Source organism: Lemur catta, chromosome 1 (genome assembly GCF_020740605.2).
Source record: "Lemur catta isolate mLemCat1 chromosome 1, mLemCat1.pri, whole genome shotgun sequence".
Taxonomy (NCBI): Eukaryota; Metazoa; Chordata; class Mammalia; order Primates; family Lemuridae; genus Lemur; species Lemur catta.
This window is the reverse complement of record NC_059128.1, coordinates 145,059,842-145,073,960: the sequence shown is the minus strand read 5'-3', so window position 1 is coordinate 145,073,960 and position 14,119 is coordinate 145,059,842. Positions and strand designations below refer to the sequence as shown.

At 46.0% G+C, this 14,119-nt stretch overlaps 1 protein-coding gene across 4 annotated transcripts in view; it reads left to right on the top strand.

Annotated features, from left to right (window-relative positions):
* The window catches only part of ITGA9 (integrin subunit alpha 9), a 328,677-nt gene that overhangs the window by 53,294 nt on the left and 261,264 nt on the right, over nt 1-14,119 (top strand). For all 4 annotated transcript variants that reach the window (XM_045536738.1, XM_045536741.1, XM_045536745.1 and 1 more), the window contains 4 exons: nt 1,056-1,124; nt 5,402-5,539; nt 8,562-8,667; nt 10,373-10,467. In XM_045536738.1, coding sequence (XP_045392694.1) covers nt 1,056-1,124; nt 5,402-5,539; nt 8,562-8,667; nt 10,373-10,467 — 408 coding nt within the window. The remainder of the gene's footprint in view (nt 1-1,055; nt 1,125-5,401; nt 5,540-8,561; nt 8,668-10,372; nt 10,468-14,119) is intronic.

Genomic DNA, 14,119 nt, shown 5'->3' with positions numbered 1-14,119 from the left:
TCTCACCAATTGCAGAAACACTTGGTCCAGTTTAATGTTTCCCTTCAAATGATTGTGATGACTGCATAGTCCCTGACAAGTTTTAAGACGAGAATGGTATTTATAACTGATAGAGTCAGACAGCAGGAATCCTGGATCCAGCAAACAAAGAAAGAACATAGAAATGCTTCTTTGGGTTGGACCACCTGAGAAGTGCTGGGAAAACTGGTTACAGCTGACAAAGTTGTGACTATTCCACATTCCCAAGGACTGGGGCTGGTACAGACTCGATTCCCAAGGACCCCAAAATGGACTTCTCACCTTTGGTGGTTATTCATTTCTGTTGTCAGGGGACAAAGGCGTTCACACTAAGATTGTAGTTATTATCCCATGGGAGGATCATCTGTCCTGTTCTTTTGAGACACTCTTCCCATAAGATGTTACTTGTAAAAAAAAAAAACTTCCATAGTTAAGTATATTTAGGGAGTTAAACGGCAATGATCATCTTTGCAGTGGTGATTCATAGTTTAAATGTGCGTGCCAAAGGCTCTGAGAAATTGCACAATAAAGGAACTTATGTGATGTTTAAATCTACATTTCTCAAACCAAACTTACGTTTACCCAAGCGGAGCCCATGGCTCTCATATTATGTGGAAGCACTTTCGGAAACTGCTTTGCCTACAATACTCACCTCCATCCTTTTGTCTTATGCTGTGATACCTGTTAAAAGTCTACCTAATAGGAGTAAAGGAAATATTTCAAGGAAGAAAATACTTACTTTTCTGAGAATTGGATTATTTACTAATAATTTGGAAGCTCCTTGGGTCTTATTACGCATGGTTTCTGTAAACCCTGTGGTTCAGGAGCAGTAGAGGTGATTTCTGCCTCCGGATTGAAGGACACTTTTTTTTTTGCAGGATTGGTAAGAAGAGAGCTATGCTGACCTCTTCATTATCATCAGTCAGCGTAAGCACACCTGCCGTGTGCCTGGCCTTTAAATAGGACTCCCAAGAGGGTCCTGATCGATATCTTTGGTTATTGCTTTCATTCTAACTAGATTTTTTTTCCTTCCATAGGTTTATATTTTTAGAGCGGACCGAAGATCAGGCACCTTAATTAAGATTTTTCAGGCATCAGGTAAAAAGGTGAGGTTCTTGATATAAGTGACTATTTTTTATTTGAGAGATGTGATCATATGGAGTCAGTTCTTAGACTTTTTAGAAAATTGGTATGAAGGCCTTGCCTGTGCCCTCCATTTATGTGGTGGTTCTGTCTGTATGTTAGTGTCTTTACCTTCTCAGCAGTGTGTGTAACCTGCAGATTCATGGGATTCATGCTCATTTTAGGAGACATCATGTAGCAAGGTGAGTTTATCCATGGCCAAGTTACAGCATAGAGTTTTAAGAGATTGTCCATAGTTCAGACACCGTCATCAAAACAACTGGCATGCCCTGTCTCTTTGCCTTTCTCTGCCTCCGTATCTGTCTCATACTCCTGCATCTCCACCCCTAGGGGGATCAGGAGCAGTTGAGTTCCAGTAGCAAGCCCGTTATGTCTATATAAGTGATTACTGTCAAAGGACGCAGGTAGGCAAATGCTTCTCACTGTCCCTGTCTGACCAGCCTGATGCTGTTCTCTTTCCCGCATCCTTAGCCCTCTACTGTCACTGCCACAGGGACTGTTGTCATACAGAGAACATCCAAACAAAAGTCACCCAGTTCCTCTTAGAACCTTGAAGCAGAAATAGCTCAGGAGGCTGCCCTGAAGTTAGTCCTGGACAAGGTTTATCTGCCTGTGTCATCCCCATCCTCCCCCTAATCCTCTCTCTGCTTCATGAAGGTTTCTGGTATACTGCACTGTAGCCTAAAATTAAGCAAGGTAGAGAGTCCTTCAATAAGTAAACATTTGTCATGGGCTTATCAGTTGCACACACCTTAGTGTGGCTTAGATCAGCAGGACCGTTTGGCTGAGCTTGGCTGTTCTGAGCGATGCAAGTTTAGGCTGGGAGGGGTGGGGAGTAATGTGGAAGCTGGTCTTGGTGGAGGCCCCAGCGGGCCCTGGGAAGAAGCACAGGATGCCTTAGACGTGGGAAGGAGACTCCAGAAGATAGGGGAATGCCAGAAGGTGATTTTATCTACGCCACCCTGAGACAAGGAGAAAAAAACGATTGCTTCCTCCTGAGCCACGTGCCCCCAAGCCCGGTTCTGCTCCTTCTGTGAGTTGGAACTGCAGTAGGCCAGGCTGAGATCCTTCCACATTGTTCCAGTGGTGAGCCATATTCTGAGTTCCAGAAGTCCCACTCGCCAAGAGACCTTTTTTGCAGTTTTAACAACCTAAATATATACTTACACTTAGTGTATAATTGTCATAACCTTTTGAATAAAAACTGTACCACCAAACTTGGTTTTTCATTTTCCCTCAGAACGGCTCTGTGTTCCCCTGAGAACTGTGCTGGCCTCTGTTATTTTAACATTTCTAAAACCCCAAAGCAACAACACTGGAAAATGACTGCGAGCAATTCTGCAAAAAAGGTTTTCCAAGCACCCCTAAAGTTAGGAAAGAAATAGCTGCATGCTATTCGTGATTAAAAAGAGCCCTAAAGAGCAAGCAGGGTGTGAACGGCACTAAGTCTAACCTTTTAGATCTTCAAAAAATAAGAAATGGGTGGTTGTGTCTTCCGTGGAAACAAACCCCCTCCTCCTTTCAAAGGTGCCTGGGTTTGAAAGCATGAAATTAAAACATTCTTTAAAGTGAATCGTGCAGCTTAGATGTGCCTGTCACCCTATTTTCTGTGAATTGTGCAGCTTAGATGTTTCTGTCACCCTATTTTCCAAGTGTCTTTATGCTCAGTGGCAGCTGTGCCTCCTGACGTGCTTCCTCCTTCCCTGCTCCACTGCATGCCGCCTGTGCCCCAGGTGGGCCCAGTGAGTGCCTGCGGTCCTTGTGTGGTCAGCAGTCTGCCATTGTGCCCTCTCTCCTCGAAAACCTCGTGGTTCAGGTGCTAACCTACATGGCCACCCACCTGTGCCCCTGTGGGTCGGGTTTGGGGGGTTGGATTTGAGAGTGGGTGGTGTGAGGAGGATTGGGCACACTTGAGAAAACCACTTGTCCAAACTTCCTGAGGATATTGTGCCATTGGGTTCCAGGACAGACTCGCTTGCGTGTCTACTTGAATGTCCTTATTATGACAAGATATGTCAGACTTCTTGGAGAAGGGACAGAGGGGCTCAGGTGTTTCACCTCCCAGCTCCATGGCCATGGGACTTTTTCGCTCCTTCAGGGCTCCTCTCACCCTGCCCTTTGCCCCATTCTCTAGCTGCCCCTCCATCCTGCCACTCACGGCCCTCTTGCCTTCACTTCCTTCCACAGTGTCTCCAGCTAACTTTACCTCATCATCATCACTCTCATTCTGAAATAGGCCATTCCCTCTCTTTATACCTTTTATTCTGCTTTTTGCCAGAGAAACGAGACATTCTGGTCTCTCTGACTTCTCCATTATCTCCTAGGGAGAGGACATGACCCTGGGTTTTCAAAGAATGCCGTTAGCTTTAGCCCCATGTCTAGAGCCACATAGAGAGGAGGGTTTTATAATACCTCAGCAAACCACCAGTTCACTTCTGCTTTCGTTTGGGTAGAATTTGGTCAGATAGTCTTATATCCCGACTTCCCATAAGAGGAAAAACCCTCAAAACCCCAAACCCCTCTGGTCTGTGTTGGTTGACATCCTTCAAATAGTACACATAAGAAATCACCAATATGTGTTCAATTCAGCTGTGAACACAGACTCGAGTCTCTGCGTTTCCAGGCTGGCGGGGTGCTCTGATAAGGGACGCTCACCCCAAAGCATGTCACTGCTTTGTACCGAAGTTTTATTGAATTAACTGAGTAGGTGAAGTGTTTGCATTTCAAAACTTAGATAGGAAACTTCATGTACGGGGATTTCTGATTTAACACCGATGAAGATGCCAAGTTAAATAGCCCCTTGGAATGAAACAAATAGTTCCCCTGGGGCTCAGCCAGAGAGAGCAGGCGGCGGCTTTGCTCTTTGGGGCCTTGCCTGTGCCTTACCAGTTCCTTTTACTAACGCTCAGATGGGGAGGTTGGCAGGGCCACTGAATTAGTGACTGGCAACTTGGTTTCTGTGCTCCCCACCTTCTGGGATTTCAGATCTTTCCTGTGCCCTTCTCCCTTGAGAATGGGTGGTGGCAGGAACTGGAGGTGGCCTTGGCATGTCACTGGGGAAGGATTTCTGAGCAGCCGCTACAGAGTCCTCCTGTGCCAGTGTTAGCTGCAGGAAGTAGATTGGAGTGCCCTCTGCCTCCCTCAAACTCCCCTGGGTCAGCTGCCAGCAAACTCCAATAGTAAAAGAAAATGCTTGGTCATGTCCATAAAACCAGAGCCCTTCTATTTGAAAACATTTATTTTAAAAGAGTAGCACTTTTTTTTTTCTTTGAAACGGAGGTTGCGAATGGAAGGCTTTTGGAAAAGATACAGCCTACAAAAACTTTTGTTTGGCCTGTGTATTATTTGTTTAATTTTTAATATGAATAAATTGCCAGCATTTAAAAAATAGGCACTTCAAATAAAATTTTCTCTTGAAAAATGGGAAGGTTGGCCCTGTCTGGGTCAGCCTTTCTCTTGATGGCAGTTAGCTACAGCCGGGTCGCAGCTGCTCCTTTTGCTCGGGCTGTGGGTTCCAGTTTGCTGCAGTCTCTACCACTCCCTGTTGCTACTCAGACACTGAAGACAAGCATCGCTTGCCACCTGTAAGCGTACTTGCACTGTTACGTTTTCCTTAAACCTATCGTATCACCTTCCTGGATCCCATTGGTATTTGGATTTGAGACCCCTGATTTCAAATAATAGGTACTAGATTAAATTATAATTAAAGAAGAGCCAGTACAACCAGCTCTGTTTCCTCATCAGTCAGCCAGTTTTATGAATTAGAACTTTTTCCATCACTTCAGTTCATGCCTTCCTAACCAATCCTTAGCTATGCACAGGACTGGGAGAGGGTAACCTCTTTCCCTGTGTAACGCTTATTTTCATACCTGCCTCGTGTTGTGAAATTTCATGTTCCTACTTGCTTGGCCTTGTCAAACGTCTGAATAAGGGGCACTTTTATTATGGTTGTAACCTATATTCACAACCTCGGCTTGCACCTTGTTCTCCAGGGATCAGTCTGTTTATCTTCCCTTTGATAGGGCTCTAGGAACAGGGACTCTGGGCCAGTTAGCTTTGGTCTCACATTGCCTGGGTTTTTTCGTGGCTGCTGGAAGTTGGGTATTTCACTGTTTGCCGAGGCATTGTGGCTTATGGGGCAGCATAGCTGTCACAGCCTCTGATGCGCTGGAGGAAAGCGAGGGCCTCCTTGTGTGAGGGCAGACACTGAACGCTTTGTTGCAACTCAACTTGGTTGCAGATGGGCTCTTACTTCGGCTCCTCCTTGTGCGCAGTTGACCTGAACGGGGACGGCCTCTCTGACCTGCTGGTGGGGGCCCCCATGTTTTCTGAGATCAGAGACGAGGGGCAGGTCACCGTCTACATCAACAGAGGAAATGTGAGTACAACACTGGGTAGCATGGGGACCGGTGTAGGGGAGGGACATTTGTCCAGCCAGTAGTGTCTGAGCACCCCTCTGGGCATGCACTGGGCCACATTACCCAGAGGAGGTGAAGACATGATTCCTGCCTTGAAGAAGCTCATTGATCCATGAATGGAAAGTTACATGCAATATTACAACTGCAAACAGACAGGGGCCAGGAAGAATCTTAATAGCTGTTATGTGAGTGCTTACTTATACCAGGGACTGTTCCTCCTGCTTTCTGTGAGTGATTTCAATGCAATATATACATGGTATCAAGGGTCCCTATTTTTCAGGTGAAAAAACTAAGGAGCAGAGAGATTAAGTAACACTTCCCAAGTCACACAGCTAAGAAGTGGTGGGGCTGGGATTTGAACCTAGGCAAACTGGCTTCAGAGCTGCCACACTTCGTCTTGAGGTTATGCTGCCTTTCTGGCAGCATATACACATCTGCCCAGGGAAGCAGAGGAAGACGATGCAGTAGCCGGGGAATCTTGAAGAAGGAGCAAGAGTTAGCAAACAGGCAGGGTGGGCTATGGTATAGCTCCCAGTGGGGAGCGGGGTGAGTGGGTTAGATGTGAGGCAGCAAGACCCCTCAGCTCAGCACAGAGGGGAAGGGTTTGGGTTGGGGGGACATAATCTTGATGGCCCTTATTCTGCAGAATGATGAAAAGGATATGACAGGGTCAGAAAGATGCCTCTGCCCCTCTGCAGCTGCTGGAGGGTGGACGGGCGGGAGGCTGGGGCTGGGGCAGGGGGGAGCAGTGCACTCATGGAGGCAGGAGACCAGTGAGAAAGCAGAGTCTTCAGGATCTGGAAGGTCGAGTGTTTAACAAGAGGGAAATGGTTCAGTGAATACGTTCTGGCACCTTTTGGCCAACGTGACGAAACACTTATGAGATAATCAGTGAAAAAGGATAAAAACTGTGTGTACAAACAGCCTTTACAAATATTCCAAATAACATAGAGATTGTGAGTCACAGAGCTCTCTGGGTGGTGGTGCTTGGGTAGATTTTTAGTTTTATTATTATCAAAATAGTGAAAATGTACAACTTTCGTAATAAAATATCAATAAAAGTATACTGTTATGTATATTATACATAACAAGATGCTATTATATATAGCACATATATATGCTACATATTGTACATAACAAGATGATATTAGAGTTATCCCAATTGGGAGAGGGCAGTGGTGTTTAACTAGGTCGGCAGATGCCAGAAAGAAAGAGCAGTCAGTGAAGGGAGAGCCAGGGAAGGTTAGAGCCTTGTGCTGCCTCTGATGTGTGCAGACCCGGGGAGGGTGCTTCTTGGTACCTGTTGTAGTAATTCTTGGTGCCTGTGTACCCACTGACAATCTAGGAAGGGGGACAGGGCAGGACATGGGGAGAAATCAGGTGGTCCTTAGATAGAGGAGAGCGATGGGAATTTCAGTGGCTTTCTGCTATTATATTTGCGGGGCCTGGAACACTTATGTGCGTGTTGGACCCAGCAGCCCGACTGTGTGTCTAAATCAGCGGGTGGGCTCTTGAAGCGTGATAATTCCCCCAGAACTCTTCTGGGCACGATGCACTCACACACCCCACCCTCCCAACCAATGTATCCTGATGCTGTGTGGTTATCCTAAGTACCAGGTATTCTTTTTCTGTTGAACCTTAGCCTATTTGATTAAAGATCAGAAGGCAGTATGGAAGAGTAGAAAAAATGATGGTTTTGAAGCAAGGGGACCTTAGTTTGAATCTTGGTTTTGCCACTTCCTAGCCTAGGTGACAGGGACAAACAATTTGACATTGGTGGCTCAGTTTCCTCATCTGTAATGTGGGAAGAATCATGAGGTCTTAAGTATTCTCCTGCCTTCTAGAGTCATTTCATGATTTAAACAAGGAGATGGGCACATAGTGCATGGTACATAGGAGAAGTTAGCTCCTGGCGTTTCTTCTCTCCACCACACTAAGGAGGAAACTAACACGTGTTTGTGTTTTGGGGTAGGGGTTTCATTGACTCAATTTCTTTTAATCATGTATGCATAATTATTAGAAAATGAGTATCCCTCTGATTTAAAATTAATAAACTCTTATTCATCCTTTGTATATTTGTTCCAAAAAAAAAAAAAAAAGAAAATTATCCTATCGTTTTTGTTTTCAAGTTGCAAATTGATTGTTTATAGTGAAAAAGAAGATTTGGTCATGACAAAAGCCAGACCCTCTTCCGATGGCTTCTGGGTGTGTGGTGGGTCACACACTGGGGAAAAGCTTAAATATTCTTATGCCTCAAAACATCAGGATGCGTTGTATCGCTCAGATATTCACATGTCAGTGATCTGGGAGGAGAGCTGGTGTGACTCTCCCCAAAGTCAGATGACTTTTCCCGTCTCCATACACCATGGACCCCCCTCCCTCTGTTGGTTAGCGTTGCTCAGGGAATTCAGACCCGAGCCATGTGTGATAACAGGTGCAGTGATGTGTGCCACCACCCTCACCCCGGCCAAGAGCTGCTGGGTGTGTTGATTTTCTGACTCCCTGGGTCAAGATTACTAATATGCACACCTTGCAGAACAGCTTTATAAACTTGCACCGAAAGGCATAGGAGAGAAAAAGGAGAAAAATGTATATACCCTTTTAAAACAACTCTGGAGAAAAAATGTTGTGCCATGAGGAAAGCTGAGCGCATACTATGGAGACAGGTAGGTAGGGAGGTAGGTTTGCTCGTTTAGAGTATTAGGACAAGGGGTAATCATTGGCCAACACGACATTCTCCTTCCCTCGAAAATGCATCTCAGGCTATCGGAGACCGTCCTGCTGCACAGGTGAAAGAAACTCATTGTGCCACCAGGAGAGAGAAGTTTGGGTTCCTGTGATTCTGCCCAGGTGTTTCCTCTCAATGGTCGTGCTCTAGGAGGGCAGCATCTGAGCTCTGGTTTTTATTGTGTGTGTGTGTTTTTTTTTTTTTGGTTCTGTTTTTTTTTTTTTTTTTTTTTTTACCTCCATCCTGTTTCCCAGGGAGCCCTCGAGGAGCAGCTGGCCCTGACTGGGGATAGCGCCTACAATGCACACTTTGGGGAGAGCATCGCCAGTCTAGGGGACCTTGACGACGATGGGTTCCCAGGTGAGCTCACTGGCTCCTGGCACACAGGGCCCCTCCAGGTGTGGCACACTGCCCTGCTTCAGAGCCTGTCCTCTGACTGTCCATCTCTAGTGGTGCGGGCCTGGGTCTACTGGCCCACTCTGAAGGCCCACTGATGTGCCGTGGGAAGAGACAACAACCTTTAGAGGTGTTCTCCATGTAGATGCTCAGGGCTGAGCATCGAACCCACTGCAGTTTTGCTTCTGCGTAATCCCTTCTCATCAGTTCAGTGTTCTCTGCTGTCAGCAGTGGAAGCAAACCTTGGGGCTGGTCCATCTGGGGCTTCTTACGGCAGAGAAGTTTGAATTAGCTTCCTCCTGCCACAAACTCTTTGTGTCTGAGCCTCTGATGCTTCATGGTGCTCTACCTTGTCATTGGGGAAATGAATGAGGAGAGAAGTGGACATTTTCTCCCGTGATGATGGCAGCTGGGTTGACTTTTGACTTTGTGTGTAGAGGGGATGGAGGTATATGTACTTAATGTCTTGTTCTGTTTTGATGGCAGTGTCATTCACAGCCTCTTGGCCTTTCTCCCTGGCCTGTTTGATACCTCTTTCCCTCACTGTATGTGTAGCAGATAGACACTGGGACTCAGAGGAGCCATGGCACCAGGGTGGGTGGCTGGGGGACATCTCCTGCCCAGCCAAGCATCAGGCTCCTTTGATGCCTCATGACACTGGCAGCAGAGGGCTTAATTCAGAGGGGCGACCTCCATCTCCAGGTCATGTGGGTACATGGTCCTTACCCTGGATCTCACTTCTGTAGACACATGACTTTTGTTAGAAGCAAAGCAGAAAAAGTAAGGAAGATGTAGGCTTTATTCCAGGAGATGTCAATTTGTGAAAGTAATGTTGATTTTTCTGGTGAAGTGAATGCCATTCTGTACATTTTCTTTATCCAGAAATAGAGTTAACTTTCTGAGTTATGCAGTAACCATTGTCTGTGGCAGTGATCCCCAACCTTCTTGGCACCAAGGTCCAGTTTTATGGAAGACAATTTTTCCACAGACGGGGGGTGAGGGGTGGGGAGAGATGGCTTCAGGATGATTTTGCAGCTGCTCCTTAGTGCTAGCATCACACCTCAGCTCCACCTCAGATCATCAAGCGTTAGATTCTCATGAGGAGCGCACAACCTAGATCCCTCGCATGTACAGTTTATAGTAAGATTTGTGCTCCTATGAGAATCTAATACTGCTGCTGATCTGATGGGAGGTGGAGCTCAGGTGGTGATGCAAGCAATGGGGAGAGGCTGTAAATACAGAGGAAGCTTCACTTGCTACCCGCTGCTCACCTCCTGCTGTGCGGCCCAGTTTCTAACAGGCCATGGACTGGTACAGGTCCGCGACCCCAGGGTTGGGGACCGCAGGTCTATGGAAGTCCCCTCTCTGATGGACAGAAATTAGGGTGGGTAGTTTATATATGTGTTTCTTTATTGGATGGGTCAATTGTTTTTCTTATGAGGATGAGGCAGAAACTTTTCTGGAACTAAACTCTTTTCAGCTTCTATAGTGTTCTTTCTAAATTTGTTTTTTCTGCTAAGAGATCATATGCCTAATTTAATGCTTGAGCAATCAATAGGCAAGGATTTCTGGTATCCAGGGCCTCAGATATGATAACTGGAATTAGGGAAGCTGAACTTACATTATTCTGTGTGGCTTTTCTAACCCATAGCTATCTTTCTCCCCTTAGATGTGGCTGTTGGCGCACCCAAGGAGGATGACTTCTCAGGGGCAGTCTACATCTATCATGGCGACGCCAGCGGAATAGTCCCCCAGTACTCAATGGTAATTGGTGTGGGAGTGGCGTGGTAACTGCTTGTTCACATGTTCATGCAACAAACATGTATGGAACCTTCACCACACACCAGGCCTTTGGGATACAAAGGAAGACACAACGTTGTTCTTGTCTTCAGCTTTCCTACCCTTTAGTGAAAGACACAAACAATTGATATTGCTTATTAAATACTAAAGAGTATTCTTAGAATCCTGAGTTTGCTTACATTTAGGGATGCATTCTGCTTAATATCCAAATCTCACCCAGAGTTAGGAGCTATTTATTTAAGAAGACAGAGGGAGATTTCTCTCTTTGGTTACTCCTTTGTCAACCATCTGTGCTAAGACAAAAGTATATGTTTTAAACTATAATCTAGAGAGAGAGTGGTTGACAGAGGAGGGGCCTGAAATTTATCATGGGCTGTTGTCGCAATTGGTATCAAAACCAGCAGCTGGTCAAAGCTTGGGCCTTATGCCCCAGACTTGGGAACGGGGAAGTGGGGAGTTCTGGCTTTTGCCGTATCAGCTTGGTGTTCAATCTTGCTGATGGTGTCAAGCCCAGCCCATGGGAAAAGAGGAAGTCGTGCTCTCGACAGAAGCATTGTCAGGATATTTGTGGATGTCTGTGCCGAGTAGTGCTGGCTTGCGTCTTTCTCCCAGCAGGTCAGTGACAGAAAGGGACTGAACACAGATTGAGGCATTTCCAATCAACAAATACTTATTTATTGAACACTTATTATGCACTAACCAGTTCCTACTCATGTTTATATGTATGTATTTATATTTCCATTCTAAGAGGTAGTGTGTAAATGTAAGTACAACATATATTAATATTTATAATTGTCCTTCTTACAGTAGATATGAGGCAGCTAATTAAGGGTCGAGGGTTGGTTTGTTGCCAGTCGCACGTCAGGCTCCCCCTCTGCTGGACTCCTGCCGAGCTCAGCGACTCACCTGTGGAAGGCGGGTGCTGGGGAGAGGAGGCCGGTTTCTTGAGTGTCCTGGTCTGCCGTTTTCTTATCTTTAATCTTCACAACAGCCATGAGAGATGGGTATGTTTATTATCCACCTTTTATCTATGAGGTGACTACAGCCTAAGGAAGTTACAATATTTAACTTGGCCAGTGTAGTAAGTGGCAGTATGGCCATGGAAACTTTGCCAGTCTGATGCCCAAACATTCACCATTGACCATCATCCTCAGCTCCACATTGGAAAAAGGAAGTTCTGTAGGAATATTTATGAATATGGAAACTTATTTTGCCATGAGGCACACATACTCTGAGCAGCATTTATCTACCTAGACTATCTTTAGACTAGTTATTTCTACTTTTCATTAGATTAATTAACAGTAGGGTTAATGTACCCTTAGGTGATTCAGCCAGCATGGCAGGAGGAAGAGGACTCTGGGCACAGTTTGGGGGTCACATCCGAGTCACGAGCTGCCCCAGGCTGGGTCAGGGACGCTGTTCCCAGTGTGACAAGCTGAAAGTCATCCAAGGAGCCCCGTGCTCGGGCAGTGGTCAGGGTCATTCTCCATGCATCCTCTGGGAAGCTTGTTTTCCTGGACCTCGGAAGCTAATCACATAGCGAGGCAACCTGTGAGAGACCCTGCTTCCCCCGCTCCCGGGGCCCTCCAGTGTTTTGTTCTGTTGCTGGGTGGAATCGCCGCCGAGCACCGCAGTGTGAGTTTTGTGGTTAGTGTGCAGTGCCTTCAGTAGGAAGCAGGACAGCAGCTGGACTGTCCTGCCTTTGTCAGCACACATGCTGGCTCATTAGCTTTGGCAAAGAGAAGTGGTTTTGGGCTCTTTAAAAAAAAAAAGAACTATGATTATACTTTTCTGAACTGCTAATATGTGTATGATAAGGTCAGTGATTTAAAAGGAAAAAAAATCCTTTAATGACAGATTCTTCCAGACCCAGGTCCTGGACAGAGCCGCATTGTGTGGGTGAACTAGAGGAAGAAACCAGAAACAACTCTGGGCAATGCGATCACTTTTCTTTGGCCCAGATTGGTATTATTTCTGCTGGGTAAATTGTGAGATCAGTGCCCAAACTTCTTCCACGTTACTCCTTAACTCATTCCTCTTTCTCGAGTTTACCATGGAAAGTGTTGATTTTAAGGTCCATGCGTGCCTTTCTCAATTTGAGAGCCCTCTGGGCATGCAACGGCGGCCCCTGTGATCCTTCTTCTGCCATAAAGGACACTGCATATAAACATGGTCAAGCAGAGGTTTTCCAAGCCTCCTGGTTTTCATTTAGGGTTATTAGCACCGAACAGACTTATCTTCATGGCTTTATAGCATAATGGCCTGCAGATGTCTGCGGGATAACTTAAGCCTACATCACCACCCCCAGATGGACCACCCCTTCTCTCTCCTCCTTGTCCCTGCCGCAGCAGGCCTTAGAAACGCAGACCCAGGGCAAGCTGCTGCTAGAGTTTCTTGGACTTCAGAGCTGAGATGGTCTGCTTTAAAACATGGCTTTTAAGAAATATGCAGACACGCGTGTATGCTTGTTTAGACAGAGCCATGTGGGAGGTGGTGCTTTGCCTGTTAGCAAGAAACATTTCTTCAGTGTTTCCTACAGTGTTCTGATTTGTACTTTGATGCTTTCACATTTCCTGTTGGATGGCTTAACTGAAGATGGCAGGCGGCCCTCTCTGATCATTTCGGGAAGGGTTATTTGCAGTTATCAGCTGCTGGGGGCAGGGACATCCTTGGCGTCTCCATGTGTAGATCCTGTGGAAACTCCCCCTCCCTGCCCTCGTGACTTCTCTGCAGGATGACTCAGTAAGGAAAAGGATAAGGAAAGTCAGAGTAAGCCCCTGGATATGTGTAAACCTCATTCTGATGTGGATTTTGCTACAAGACCATGAAAACAAAGCATTTCTCTTACCCTCCAATGCCCGCAATGAGGGTAAGCCTCCCAGCGGAGACTCTGCAGATAAAGGGAGAGGGAGCAGGTCAGATCCCAGAGGATGGGACTTCCTCAATTCAGAAAGTTCAGCATCTTTGTGAGAAACTACACAGGAACATCGATGCACAGCTTCAGTGTGATGGAGTCAGTTTGTATAACAGATATTCTTGAACCAATGCTGCCTGTGTTGACACGTGATCAACTTAATGATGAATAAGGAGTATACATGGCTGGGTGTGGTGGTGTGCACCTGTAGTCCCAGCGACTCGGGAGGCAGAGGAGAGAGGATCGCTTGCGCCCAGGAGTTCTAGTCCAGCCTGGATGACATAGCGAGACCCCATCTCTAAAGAAATTTGTTTTTAAGTATTTATATATATATATACATATATATATACAAAAAAAAGTAAGCACAGATGCTAGTGTGTCCCATGATAGTAGAGTTGTGTCCTCTTACTGGTTGGTTAAGGGGCTGCCTTTTAGGGAGGGGGGCAGCTTTCCTATGGTTTATAGAAGATTCAGAACCACAGAGTTCTAGATTTACTAGGTAAAACAGTTTAATCCTTTCTGTGAAGCTTGGGAGTCTATAGATCTTCTAGTTGGCTGGATGGTGAGGCAGTTTCCACGTGGCCATCTTTTCCATCTAGACATGGTAACTACCTGTCCGTCTAGAGAAAGACTCTTTAATGTGTGCCTCTTAGGAGAGGAGTGTTAAATATTTAGTATGTATTTTGGTAGAGAGATATAAGG